Source organism: Heliangelus exortis, chromosome 19, assembly GCF_036169615.1.
Source record: "Heliangelus exortis chromosome 19, bHelExo1.hap1, whole genome shotgun sequence".
Classification (NCBI taxonomy): Eukaryota; Metazoa; Chordata; class Aves; order Apodiformes; family Trochilidae; genus Heliangelus; species Heliangelus exortis.
In genome coordinates this window covers 3,599,651-3,613,352 of record NC_092440.1, presented here as the reverse complement: position 1 = coordinate 3,613,352, position 13,702 = coordinate 3,599,651, and the positions used below count along the sequence as shown (strand labels likewise).

General features: G+C 45.4%; 1 protein-coding gene and 1 long non-coding RNA gene across 7 annotated transcripts in view; both read left to right on the top strand.

Moving 5' to 3' along the window:
• PXN (paxillin) overlaps positions 1 to 13,702 on the top strand; it is a 45,585-nt gene that overhangs the window by 16,681 nt on the left and 15,202 nt on the right. For all 6 annotated transcript variants that reach the window (XM_071763213.1, XM_071763211.1, XM_071763210.1 and 3 more), the window contains exons 2-6: positions 7,915 to 8,141; positions 8,634 to 8,746; positions 10,599 to 10,738; positions 11,106 to 11,307; positions 11,804 to 11,939. In XM_071763213.1, coding sequence (XP_071619314.1) covers positions 7,915 to 8,141; positions 8,634 to 8,746; positions 10,599 to 10,738; positions 11,106 to 11,307; positions 11,804 to 11,939 — 818 coding nt within the window. The remainder of the gene's footprint in view (positions 1 to 7,914; positions 8,142 to 8,633; positions 8,747 to 10,598; positions 10,739 to 11,105; positions 11,308 to 11,803; positions 11,940 to 13,702) is intronic.
• Positions 4,077 to 4,818, top strand: LOC139805145 (uncharacterized). The gene is made up of 2 exons (XR_011729703.1): positions 4,077 to 4,180; positions 4,624 to 4,818. It is a non-coding gene; the product is annotated as an uncharacterized lncRNA (long non-coding RNA).

Below are 13,702 nucleotides of genomic sequence, written 5' to 3'. Positions count from 1 at the left end.
CCAAAGCAACAACCCATCAAAATTTTACTGGATTAGTAAGTTGAATTAGTTGAGAAAATGTCTGGCAATCAGCAGAGTGAATTCCAGGAACAGGATGGGTTTGGGTGCTGGGGGAGGTTGCTGGGCCTTTCCCTTACACTGACAGTGGATGGTGGTGTCAGCTCTTCTGAAACTACAGCCAGAGCACTTGAAGGGGTTGCATCTCATACCCAAATGTGCAGTGAGTAGTTACTGATAAGCAGTTATGGAAATTGCTTTAAACAGGCTGCATTTGCACAATCTCTTACAGCCCTGTGCTTGGCTAGTGATGCATGTTAGTTGTGACCAGTTAGCTGGCCACAATCTCTGGAATAAAGTCTCCAGCTTGGGTCTTGGTGGTTGGGACAGGAAGCCACAATTGTTGCTGTAGCTGATCATAGACCACATCTGGCATTGCCCGGTCTTGTCTTTGTTTATAGACATTTTTTAATAGGGTCCAGAGCTGGGTGCAGGGGCTGCTCTGCTGGGGAAAGCTCACTGGTTTGGCTCTCCCTGTTTGAGTTATGGCATAGATGGGATTCACAGTGGCTGCCATCATGTGATTTTTGAAAGCAGTTCTGCCATGGCATGTTTTCTTGTTTAGTTTGTCTCTACAGCCTGACCTAGCTAGGTGTAACAACTACTACACATTTACCTTTGCTGTTCAGCTTCTCTGAAGCCACCCACACAGCTTGTGAATCTGTGCCACAAATGCATAGTCTCACTTACTCTAAGGGGCAGTATTGGCTTCAAAGACTGTCTTCTACCAGAGTTCAGCATACCATATATAGTTTAGCTAATTTGGGCATTCTTTTTATTAAGCAGTGACAACAAGGCATGACTTGCCCCAATACCTTAATAATGAGGAAGCACAAGGTTAGAATAAACATTAGTCATGGAAATACATTATAGAAATAGCTAAATGATTTTTTGACAGTGTCATCTGAGCTGCTTCTGCACAGGTCTAGACAATGTGAAGTAAAAATACCAGTGACTACTCTATACTGGTACACCAGCAGTTTTTAGGTCTGACAAATTACTTACCTTTTGTGTCTCGAATATTTCTGTATCTTAAATACCAATCTGTCCCTGTTTCCCAAGAGACCTGAGAGCTGTTACATGTCCTGTATTCTAACTACCTTCTCAACATAGTGGTAAAATTTTGGAAAACCTTTAAACGTCTTCTTCTCAAAATGCTTCACAAACTAATCCAAGCTATTCTACATGCTTTATATAAATGTGAACCAGAGAACTTCAGGGTTTTAGGAGCATCTAATTAAAAATTGAATTATTAAAGTCTCATTTTGAATGTAGTCATATTTTATTGCTTTTGTAGTCTCTGATCTTTTTGTATTAAAAAACATTTATTGGAATATACTGCCTTAATATACTGCCTGTTATTGCATTTCTTTCACATGGAAGTCCATGGCTGCATTCACCTGTTCATGGTTTTCCTATTTTTGATAGTGCTTTTCCATTTTGCTGTGTCTTGTGAAAGCAAAGCTGTTGTTGAAAAGGAAATTCATGTCTCCAGTGTTGCCCTTTGGGGTTCCCCATCCCTTTCAGACTCAAACTGGAGAGCAGCAAGATGCCTTATAGCAAGGCTCCATACATCTTTTTGATGTATCTCTTCTAGAGCATTGGAAATGCTTCTTTTGAAAGGCTATTTAATAAGATAAATATACCCAAGCTCCTCATTCCTCTGCAATTACTCACAATGTAAAACTGTCTTGCCAAGGATTGGGTTACCGCCCCGAGCTGTCTCCCTACACGTCAGCTGGAGTTGCATTTACTCCTGGAGGTGAGGGAGAGAAGACTTATTTGAACCTAGTAAGATTTTAAAGCTTGAATTCAGGGATTTTGCAAAGAGGCTGCTCAGATGAGTTTGTGAGCTCAGGGTTTAGTTCTGGAGATGCAATTTCCCTCATTCTTTTGGGAGGCAACAAAACCCGAGGATTTGAACTCCCCATCTTACAGCTTTTCAGAAAAAAGGGATGGAGAGTGGTGTGTCATTCTGCAAATGAGGGGTCTGCAATGTAAAGTCCATGTCTTCATATACACTTGTCCTTATGGCTCTTGCTTTGTATTTCCATTTGCCAGTTCTCTGAGAATCTTCTGCTGTCTGAGCCAGGAAAACCTGTAGCAGTTCCAGTTATTGGGTGAAAAGGGGTGTGGGAAGAACAGAGGAGGTGCAGACACCTGTGCACTGTAGCTGCCTTAGAGGAAATGGTGTAGTTAGTGCTCAGGCATCTCATCCTGCTTACCCAGTGTGCTGTCTCAGGGCTGTCAGGGACATGTGGCAGTAGAGATGCTGGGGGACATGGGCTGGCTGAGCACTGGAGGCATTTGCTCTGTGTGGTGGCTGGATGAAGAATCCTGTCTCCAGTGTCACTCACTTTCCAGATGTCCCATGCAAAAAGCAGAGTTACAGGCAGTGTGTGGTTTGATGGATGTTGCAGATGTGGCTTTCAGCTGTTGAAAATTAGAGGCTGATATCCGAGGCATTTGAAGTATCTTGCCTCAGTTATGCTTCCATTTTCTCCCCAGCAGTAGATGAGATGTAGAAAAAATTTTAACCATCATCCTCTTGTTATACTGATTATATTGCTAATGTTCTGATTTGCTGTGTCAGTGTGGCTTAATAGCTCACCCTCAGCTGTTGAGAGATGAAAATCTGAGGTAGTTTATGGTCATCTAGCACTTACCCTGTCATCTTTGAGCTGAGTATGCTGTGTGTCTCTGACCCTCACTCCGGCTGAAGTTGACACTCAGTAGTAGAAGGGGTCTCCTTCTCAGAGGAAAGCATTTTGTATTTCTCTAAATTACCTCACTTTAAGAGAAAAATAATTTAAAATACCCCAGACTGCTTGTGAAGAGTGGAAAACTATTTACTGTTTGAAGAAAAATTATATTAAAAAGCTGCTTGATACCAATTGGCAGATGTGTACTAGTTGATGATGTGTTCTGTTTCACCATGGCACCTTAATCCAGGAACATTTCTGAGATGAACAGGAGGCACATGAAGTTATATATATATATATATATATATAATAATTTTATTCAGGGGACCTGAACATTGCAGATTTATAGAATAAGGGCTTGATGTGTCCATCAGTACAAACGGGGTCCCGTGCTATCTGCACCTCGGAACCAGCCATGTTGTGAACCCTAGTCTGGTGTTGTTGTTCTTTATCAAACCAACCTGGGATGTGGGAAGCTGAAGAATGTGCCCCTGCAGCTGCAGACGGGGCCGTTTCTGCTGGAGGATACTGCATTAGCAGGACAGCGAGTGCTGACACGCCGGGATGGGGACGGAGCCTGCGTGAGAGCCCCTGGAATGCCTGAGCTGCTCCTCGGCCTGACAGAGGTGTGGGCTGGGGAGATAGCACAGGAATGTGCAGTCTGTAACCTGGGAGATGATCAATCTTTTCAGTGCAGCTTGAACTGGTAAAAGGGGTTTCTCTGAGTACTTCAGTGCACTGAGCATCAACTTCAGGGTTGTCCCAAGCTTTCTAAATGACTAGCAGAGGTTTGGCAGCTTCTGGGAACTGCCTCAAAGCAATGTAGTTGGTATTAAGGACTGCTCATACATACCTCATGTGTATGCAGACCTGTGTGTGGGATTTGAAAACCAGAATCACGGGGACCTTGTAGTAAGTAATTATTTTTGGCAAAAGAGAAGAAAAGAGATGGGCAAACTGATGCAGCTGGACCTCCAGATGTCTTGGAGTGCTTCATGGCAGTTAAGGCATCAAACATGACCTCATTCTTTACTCTCCCTTTTCCACAGGAAAATCTATGTAGGAAAACCACTTGAATGTGAACACGAATGCCCTCCCATATAGGGAAGGATGTAGGTTGAATAGCCCTTTGGCCAAGTTACCTGAGCCCGTGGAGTAGGCATGCACACCTTGAGATACACTGTGCTGCAGAGGTCAGGGCTCTGTCATCTGTGAGACTGCATCAGCATAGTGCTGACTAAAGGAGTGTCTGGGTTGGTGGTTTTTTAGCAGGTATCTCTCATACTTCCACACCCCACTGAGCATTAAGCTGTTAAAGTGAAAAGTACCACTCTCTGTCCCCAGAGCCCATACCTGGGGGTAGGCTGAGCCGTACTGAGCCTTTGAAAAGTGAACTGTGATTCCACTCCATCCACACATCTGTGAGTTGACAGTTTGTCTGTGGGTTGTGTTAGTAGCTTCTTGTAGGAGTGAGATTGGAAGGAAGGGTGATCTTGTGCAGCAGCAGTGGCTTGAAGGTCTAGTACAACCCAGTCTGATTTAATTTGTTGCTAGAAAATGCTTAAATCTGTCCTCTAAAGGTAAATTAATCGCAGCTCTTTTAACCTTGGGAGGTTCTGTCTCTTAGAACTGTGCCTGTAGAATTTTAGAGAGCACTGGGGGCAGAAGTAAAACTGTGCTGAGGTCAGTGTGGGTGATAGGTGTGAAGAGGTCTCTGTGGGGCGGTGCAGCACACGTGGTTTCCCGCAGAAAGTTCGGTGTGCCTAAAATTGGGACAGGTTCCTGACTGCAGAGACAAACAAGTGAGGTGAAGTTAGTGCCAAGTTAGGCATGGCTGTCGGGTTTCATCTTTCTGTCCATGTAGGGATGCGGTGGTGCCCTCTGATGGCTGCTTGGCTGTGTGAACTTGGCTGCGACCGCACCTAAGGATGATCCAGTCAGCTGCTTCCTACGGGCTGGGGGGGACTGGCTGGATGATTACACCTCCTGCAGTACTGTCCCTCAGGACTTGCCTTGGGAAGAAGGATTTCATTACCCAGTAAATCGATTAAACCTTTAATATTTCCATTTAAGTAGTTTAATACTTCTGTTTAAGGAGTAGTGAGGGTAGTGAGCTCCACCCTGTAGGGTGAAGTGCAAGGCACAGCATCTTTGTTACCAGTTATCAGGTTATAGCTGTCGGTCCCTTCTCTGAAGGAAAGATGGAGAGTGATCTACCTTTATTTCCATTAATAAATCTCCCATCTTTTCCTCCATCTCTTATCTCGGGTTGTCTTCTGGTAGTATTAAAAATCTGCACAAATCCTAAGTGAATGCACAGAGCTTTGGGAATCTTGGGCTGAGGTGCTGCATGGCATCCGTTGTTGGACCCTTTCAATGGGTACAGCTGCCCAGTCCAGCAGAACTTCATGGAACTGGTTACTGATGGGATTGGGGAAGTTTGTGTGACGGGGGAATGACTGCTGTGGCAGTGAGCTTGGAGAGAGCAGCTGGAGCCTGAGGAAGGCTGGACCGCGGGTTTGCAGAACATGGAGGCAAGGGAGCATCAGGAGAGGTCCTCTGCCACCCCTACACCGCTGTGTGAGCTCCTGTCCTGCTCCTTTCCCTCTCCTGGGTGCGGTGGTGCCTTCTTGCAGCTGACTCGGTATGGGTTGTAAAGTTGAAGCGCAGTTTGAGTAACCGAGTGATTCCCCTCCAGCCTTTTCTCCTCCCTCCGCTTCCTGTTCCTCAGCTCTGCCTTGTTTGCTCAAGTCAGGAAGGGGGAGGGTATGGGGGAAGTTAATCATTAAACTGTAATGTCTTCTCCTTAACTCCTTCACAACCTGGGGGCAGAGTGCTCCTGGCATTTCCAGACCCCTCTTCTGCGGACTTTTAAGAGCAAACCAGTAAAGCAACCCGAGCTCATGTCTGTGCTGTTCCTAAAAAGCAGTGACTTTGTCCGATGGTTCGTTCAGCAGAGTGCTGAGCTGAGAAGGAGAATATTGTGGTGAGATGGTTACATCTGCCTGTCCTGAAGTGAAGGCTGGGAGTGAAGGGTGGAAAAATGGTTTGGGTCCCCTCTGCAGGGCTGGAGGAGCCCAACACCCTTATGGGATTTTCACTTCCTGGTGGAGTTTGATTTGCTTTTGTCATTGGTGGGGAGAAGCAAAAAAACCACACCTTCTGGTGTAGCACTTCTCTCGGAGGTTGTGTGCACGAAACCTCCAGTCATAGGACCTGCCTGGTTGGAGGAATTGCAGCTCTTCAGCAGTTCTCTTGAGGTATGTGCCTTTACTCTGGAATCCACCAGCTGTTCTTTTGCTTAAAGATTAACTGTTTTTTTCTTCAGCTGCAGGAAGCTTGTATCCCTTTGGAGAAACTGCATCTGGGGTATTTTGACCCCTGTAGGAAGATGCGTGTGGCTTAAATGATTTGGAGCATTTTTTTTTGTCTAAGTGAAAGGTGTACAGAGTTAATTTAACACAGTATTTAATTTGCTAATGGATGTATCCTGTTCTCTCAGGGCAGGACTCCTTTTTTAAATTTTATTTCTGTGATGCCTTAGTTTGTGGAAGAGAGTGAATATAAAAGCAGCACCTTCCTCATCTTGTAATGTAATAATACTGTCCTCCATTTGACCCTTTAATGTATTTTCTTGAAGGGTTGCTAAGTGCATTGGCTGGTGTGGTCTGCTGTGCTCAGGAAGTGGCTCTGAGCTGGCAGGTGCCTGCCCTCTGCCAGCTGATGGTAGGCAGCCATTAGGGTGAGCAGTTGTTGGGTTGCTATTCTGGTCCTACCTTCAGCTCCTTGGGACCCCGGTGGAAGATGCTCAGGATGGCCATGCTCAGGCTGAGCTTTCATGTTTCAAACCTGACTATCAGCTACCTGACCATCAGGTAACCTGCTGTGTGCTGAGGAGAAAGACAAGTCCTGCCTAGTGTGGAGGGGTGGGAGGTCCAGGGCCTTTCTGAAAGCCTTCTCTCTAATTCTGCTGAAGCTCTGTTACTGGTGTCTGGCTGAATTCCATATCCATGAAGAGACCTGCCAGGTATATCCTGATGGTTTTCTAATGGAGAGCACTGGTGTCCCTAGTGAACCAGCTCCTCTCTAATAGCCTGGAAGAGGTGTGTGCTGGAGCTTGCTGCCCCCGTGGAAAGCTGGGCACCCAGCCAATGAGGCTTTCTTTAGAAAGTGAGTACAGTGCAGACCTCTGTGGTTGCTCACTGGAGTGTCCCCCACCAGGGACTGCAGTGGGCTCTGCAGGGTGGATTCACAGGACAGAAAGTCCAACAAGTCAGGATTTGTCCGTGAGTCACGGCAGAAGGGGGTGAGATAGGGAAGGGGCAGAGGATAGATTGCAGGGAGGAATCCAGAAAGGTGGGAATTGCCTTTTTGTGCCCCAACTTTGAGACAGAGCATTTTTCCTGCTTTGAGATTTCTGAGAGGTGCTAACTGTGTGACGTGGGTTCCTCTCTCTGGCATGAGTGACGGTCTTTCTAGCCGGTGGAAGTTTTTCTTCTCTTCAGGAATTTGTGAGCAGTCTCCACCCAGCAAGTTGAGAATTGTTTCCAGGAGAAGAAATGGCGTTTACCTGGCAGCCTCTGGAAACTAGTTAACTGTTTGTGTGATGTACTGAGAGGGATTTTTGTTAGGAAAACTGAGGCACATAACCCTGCCGAGCCTGATGTGCTAATTTCAAAGTTTTGTACATCTTCTACTACCATAGACTTCGGAGAAAACCTCTCCTGAGATCTTGTTTCCTGCAGAAAGCAGTGCCTGCGGCCACAGTAAATGACTCTGTGATGATGTGGGGCCTGTAATTAGTCTGTGTCATTCTGTTGTGAGTTGATCTCTGGGCAGGTTTCTCCTAGGTTACTCTTCTGTGGGCTGCAGTGAGACTATGTGTCCCTGTTGTTGGGTGGTTTTCCAGTTAAGACAACAGTGTGAGACCAACACAGTTTTTCTCACTGCTTTGTTGTCTCTTGGATTTTTCCTTGTACTAGAAGGCTGATTAACCCGTTCAGTCCCAGGCTGCAGCTATATTTTTCAGAGCATCTAGTAGATCACCCTAGACACAAAGCCTTCTGATGTGGATATGCTGCATGAGACAAAAGAGAAAACGCTGCAGTCCAGGATTTAACCATTCTGTTTGGTTTTTTGTTTTTCTTTCCTGCAGACGCCTTACTGGCAGACCTGGAATCCACCACTTCACATATCTCCAAACGACCAGTATTTCTAACAGAGGAAACACCTTACTCCTATCCAACTGGAAACCACACGTACCAGGAGATTTCTGTGCCACCTCCAGTGCCACCACCACCTTCCAATGAGGCCCTGAATGGCACTGTGGTTGACCCTGTAGACCAGTGGCAACCCAGTGTGTCCAGATACATCCACCAGCAAGTAAGGGAATGGGTGTGGATGGGGAGGGTGGATGTTTATTTTGTTGCTGCAGTATCTCTCAAGGGAGTAGATGAAGGAAAAGAACAGTAAGAAGTGAGGATGAGTTTGGCTCTGGGCAGAGTGGGGGAATGGGGGAGGTGTGGGTTTTTAACAGAACTAACTAGTTGGAGCAAATGGCAAAGAAGTATTTGAAATTCACTGTCATTGTTCCAGCAAAATGGTAATGTGATGAGATTAGTGTTAGTCATCTGTCTTGTGGAAAGCCTGTGGAAAGCTCACTGGGGGTTTCCAGCACAGATGTACAACTCATAGGCAAATCTGAAGCAAGTGGAGAACAGTTGTTCCTGGTGTAGCTCATCTGATGGAGGCTGATTGGCTCTATAGCAGATTTTTGCTGGGCTTTGCTCTGTTTTATCCACGTGGGGCTGCAATGCAGTAGTGTACATATTCAAATTGTATTCTCTGTTTCCAACACAAATCTTATTTCCACAGCCTCAGTCCCAGTCTCCTATATACAGCTCGAGTGCCAAAAGCTCCAGTGCCTCTGTTCCTAGGGACGGACTCAGCTCTCCTCCCCGTGCCAGTGAAGAGGAACACGTTTACAGGTATCTTGTCCCTGTTAAGAGATAAGCCTGACTCACAGCTTGAGCCTTCTGTGGCTCAAGCAGCCTTCTATAGGTAGAAACAAACACCATTTCCTGTGTATGTTATGTTGGCCCTGTGTTGGTTTTTACTACCTCTTTTGAAAGAGGCCACTGAAACTTTCATACTCCAAACGTTGACCTGGCCCTTTGGTTTGCTCAGCTGCAGAAGAAGTGAAGGGACCCATCAGACAGAGCAGGATCTGGTTTGTGTTGTGAAGGACACAATCCAGAGACAAGTGACAAATCCATCTCCCTGTTAAGGAGCCCTAAAGTTCTTGAGGAGGTGGTGACTTTGGTTGAGTTATCCTGGGGAACTCAGTTACCTGTGGCCTAGCAAGATGTGAGTTGGCTTGAATTTTCAAGCAAATTAGAACTTAAAACTTCCGTCTCAGTAGATAGATAGATAGATAGATAGATAGATAGATAGATAGATAACTAGGATATACTTGCAAAGGCAGCTGCTCTTCACACTGAGAGGTTGGAGGAGCAGCTTGTATGGTAGGACAGACTGTTCTGCTGGCATGGGGATGAGTGAGAGAACAGGCAGTCAGAACTTCATCTCTGATGGTCCTGCACTCTGGCCTGGGTATCTTCTTACAGTATGGAAAGTGAGGCTCTAACCATGTCTGGCTCTTTTTGCTGAGCAGGAAGTTGCTTTCAATCAGAACTAGTTCTGAGTAGGGGCAGACATATCCAGGGATGGTCCAATGGAGGCTGTAATTGCAATTTTTTCAGACGGCTGCATGCAATTAGTACAAAATGGTGGTAATTACAGCCAGAAGTCCTCCTGTACAAGGGTCTGGAATGGCTTGATTCTGGTGTGAATTGTAGATTGTGTGCTTGGCTGGGCATGAAGTGTACCCTCTTCAGATTGCATGTGTGGATTTTTTCATTTCAGTCTGAATAGAATGGTAAGAATTGCTCTTACAGAGCTGCGTGATTGTCAGAGTCCTAAGGCCTGTTAAATATTAACTTTCTGAACATAGTATGGCAGTGTGCTGAAGACAAGTTCCCATTTTGGATTTGGAAGGTATCTTTTTGATAAAATAACTTCTGGGGGATTGGACACTCATTAGTGTCATTGCTATAAAAATCACTGCATTGGTGCTAGGTTTTGCTTTGAAAAAGTCTGCAGTTGTGTGTGGTAAATGGGATGACCCCTGTTGAATAAGGAATAATTACAGCCTGTGTTTTATACACACTTGTGCACAGATAAACTTCTTTAATTGCCTGTGTGTTTAACACAGTAGAAAATAGCTTTAAATTACTTTATTTTAAGTTGATTAGAGTTTCCCAAATTAAAGGTTTGAGGGCTTGAAAAGAAACCTTGAAGTGCTACAAGAGGTTATTACATAACCTGCTGCTTTTGACTTTTTGTTGATAGCTTGAGGTTTGTACTTTGCCTTTTCTGCAGCCTGTGCTGGCCCTGCATTCTCTCTCCTAAAGGGGGGAGGTTTTTGCTGCTTAATGTGATGTCAGCAGAAATAAGTCATTTTCCTGTATGCCAGCTAATGGTTCTGCTGCTGTTCTGTGAGTCTTGGATCTGCAGACAGTTAACTCTTTGCTGCAGGGCTGTGCAGCACAGGGTCCTAAAACCTGAGGCCCTGTCTGTCAGTGGTGTTTCTTTGTAACTGACAACGGAAGATGTGGCTAAACAGCACCTGCATTGTAGTCATTTCACAAAGCACACTTCTTCCCCCAGAACTAAATGCATCACCTTGAAAAGAACAGAGTACATGTGTAAACTTAAGTTTCCTTCCGTCCTTTCACTGTATCTTGAATTAGAAGTGTCACACTTCTCTTTTATCTTTAGTTTCCCAAACAAGCAGAAGTCTGCAGAACCATCTCCCACAATGACCACCTCCTCTCTGGGCAGCAATCTCTCAGAACTGGACAGACTTCTTCTGGAACTGAATGCTGTTCAACATAATCCAGCCAGTGGCTTCCCAGCAGGTAAGGAATAGCAAGACATTTGGTATGAGTGGGTAGTTTGTTTGTCAAAATAGTAGCCTACTTTTTCCTTCCAATATCCTATTGGGGGAGATCCCTTCACCCTCTGATCAGAGATTCATTTGATACAGATGGAATTTCTTGAGGCTTGTGGTGTAGCACACTGCTCAAAGCAGGGCCGACTTCAAAATTGTCTCTAACTAAAGTTTCAAAGTTAGTTTTCTCAGGCTCTTGAGGTCTTAAGTTCTGAATATCCTCAAAGATGGATATTCCGTGAGGTTTCTGGGCAATTTGTTGCTCTTGTCTGTGATCAGTGTATGTGTCTGGACCTATGAGTCTGAATGACTCACTTCTGCTCTCCTTTCTTAAGATGAAGCCAGCAGAAGCCCATCACTGCCCAGCATGACTGGACCTCACTATGTTGTCCCAGAGAGCAGCAGCTCTGTGGGAGGGAAGGCTGCACCCCCCACAAAAGAGAAGCCAAAGCGAAATGGTGCCCGTGGGATCGAGGACGTGCGTCCCAGCGTGGAGAGCCTGCTGGATGAGCTGGAGAGCTCTGTGCCAAGCCCAGTGTGAGCAGTCTTCTGGTGGTTTCTGGCTTGGGTGGGGTGGGACAGGTGCTGCTGGGAATAGTGACTGTAGTTTAGGGGCAGATGTTGCAGGAGAGTGAAAGGCAGATGGCTTTGTCTGGAGGGTCAGATCCCAGGCAAGCATATGAAAAAGCTGGTGATCCTTTATCTGTGCCTGGAAGAAAAAAAAAATACATAAGTCATGTTATGAGAAGTTCAGGGTTCAATTCAAACTCATAGCTGATCAGAAATAGCCATTCTATGACAATGGATGTTTGGTTATTGTCCATTTCTTGCTGGATGCAGGGTGTCTGTGTGTGCTCTGGTGTTAGACTTGGCAGGGAGACAGGGTCTGCTTAGGTCTGGGGGAGGGCCAGGCAGGGTGGGCAATGGTGGTCAAACTCAGCACTTGCTTGGGGCAGCAGTGGGGCTTTCAGTCTAGGACTGTTTTTCTAGTCTTAAAACACCTTTTTTTTTTTCTTTTTTTTACCCTTGTCAGCCCTGCAATCACTGTCAGCCAAGGGGAGGTGAGCAGCCCCCAGCGGGTCACTGCCAGTCAGCAGCAGACCCGTATATCTGCTTCTTCAGCTACACGAGAACTGGATGAGCTGATGGCATCTCTCTCTGACTTTAAGGTACCTTATCATATCAACTTAACACCTCCTTCATCTTGTCCCTTCCCACCCTCAGGCTCTCTAGTCTGTCAGCCACATCTGCTGACCTAATTTGGTCCCCAGAATGACATTTTTACCTCTGACTCGCCCTGAGAAACTTCCTGTGGTGGTATTTTTGCTTTTTGAGGTCTGCTGTAGATGTTTGCAACTGCTATAAATTTTCATCACTGTCAGGGTAAGGCACTTCTGGGGTCTGTTTTTCCTTTGGTTCTGCAGTTTGTTTGCCAAAGGTAATCAGCTTAGTTACTGCTCAGAACAGAGTGAACTGTTTTGCTATGCTATAACTTCAGTAGCAGAGCATGTACACCAGTCTACTTACTGACAGAGACCAGGCTCTTCTGTCCTGTGGGGTGACCCTCCTCTTTGGAATGTATTTTTACCCTGATGTGCTTTCCCTGAGGAGGATCTTCATGGCATGTGATGTGAACACTGCAGTCTTTGTAACAGAGAGCTGGAGACTTCAAAGGTTAAAACAGTATCTATTATTCACTCCAAAATGGGGTTAAAGTCTGTGCTGCTTGATTCTGTTCAGAATCTTGTTTGGAAATCAAACTATTGTATTGGAAAAGCACTACTACTTCACAAGTAGCACATTAAAATCCCATAATAGGATGAGCTCAGGATTAACTTTCCCATGGCAATCCTGAGAGAGGAAGGACTTAGCACATGTATTTGGATAACTTATTCTTTATTTTTGTAAGTATACTATCATTGCACTAGATGGTTAACTGTGTAACTTACTTTCATGAGACTTCCTATACCCACAGTCATAGCAAAATGACCCCACATTCAGTGGAAGCTTTGCTGTTTGTTGTTCCCTCTGTGCCACCATTCATGTGAGCAGTTTTGATGTGTGCTGGGGGTTTTGTGGATGCCAATGCAATACCTGGAGTGTTGACTAAGTGTGTGAGTTTAGAACCCAGCAGTGAGCATGCACACTCTGTGAGACTTCACTTCCCTTGCACTTGCTGGAATTGAATTCAGCTTGCCATTTCTGGCACATGTACTTAATTCTGTGAAAATCTATGAGTAACTCACTGTTGTTTTTAAACTTACTACAGTCTATTTAGTAGACTGTACTATTTAGTCAACGGCAAATACCAACACCTTAGTGTTGCCTTTTTTCTTCTGTCCTAGTGTAGAGTGCAGGATACCCACAAGTGTCTGTTCAGTCATGTTGAAAAACTGCTGTTGTGAAGCTGGAGGGGAGTTCCCACCCATGGTGCTGCCATACCCTGCCTTGTTCCTTCCCTGTGCTGTGGGAGCATGAGTGCCATGCCCTTGTGCCCCTGCTGCTTTTATCAGGGCCTGGAAAAGAATCTTGGGGAGTGGTTGCTGCTCACCTGGGTGAGCTCTTGGCAACTGAGAATGACCTTGCCCAGCACAGGTTTTCCTTGCAAGATATAAGGAGGGAACATTTCTAAATGTGGGTGTTCAGATGCTTTGCAATCTTCAGGAAAGGCCTGAGACTCTTTCTGCAACTCCAGTAAAATCTGCATGACACAGAGGAGCTGTTTTCTGCAGTCCTGCCTGCCTTCCTGGCTTAGTTTCTAACAAGAAACTTAACAAAGCTCTGAAAGAGAACTGAAATGCAGCAAGACATTAAGATGTAGGCTTTATAAACACAGCATTAGTATTTCAGCAAGGCATTGATCTCATTTGTGTCTAAATGTTCTTCCTGAAGCACAAAGAACATGGCTTCTGTGATCATTGTCCTTTTGTTG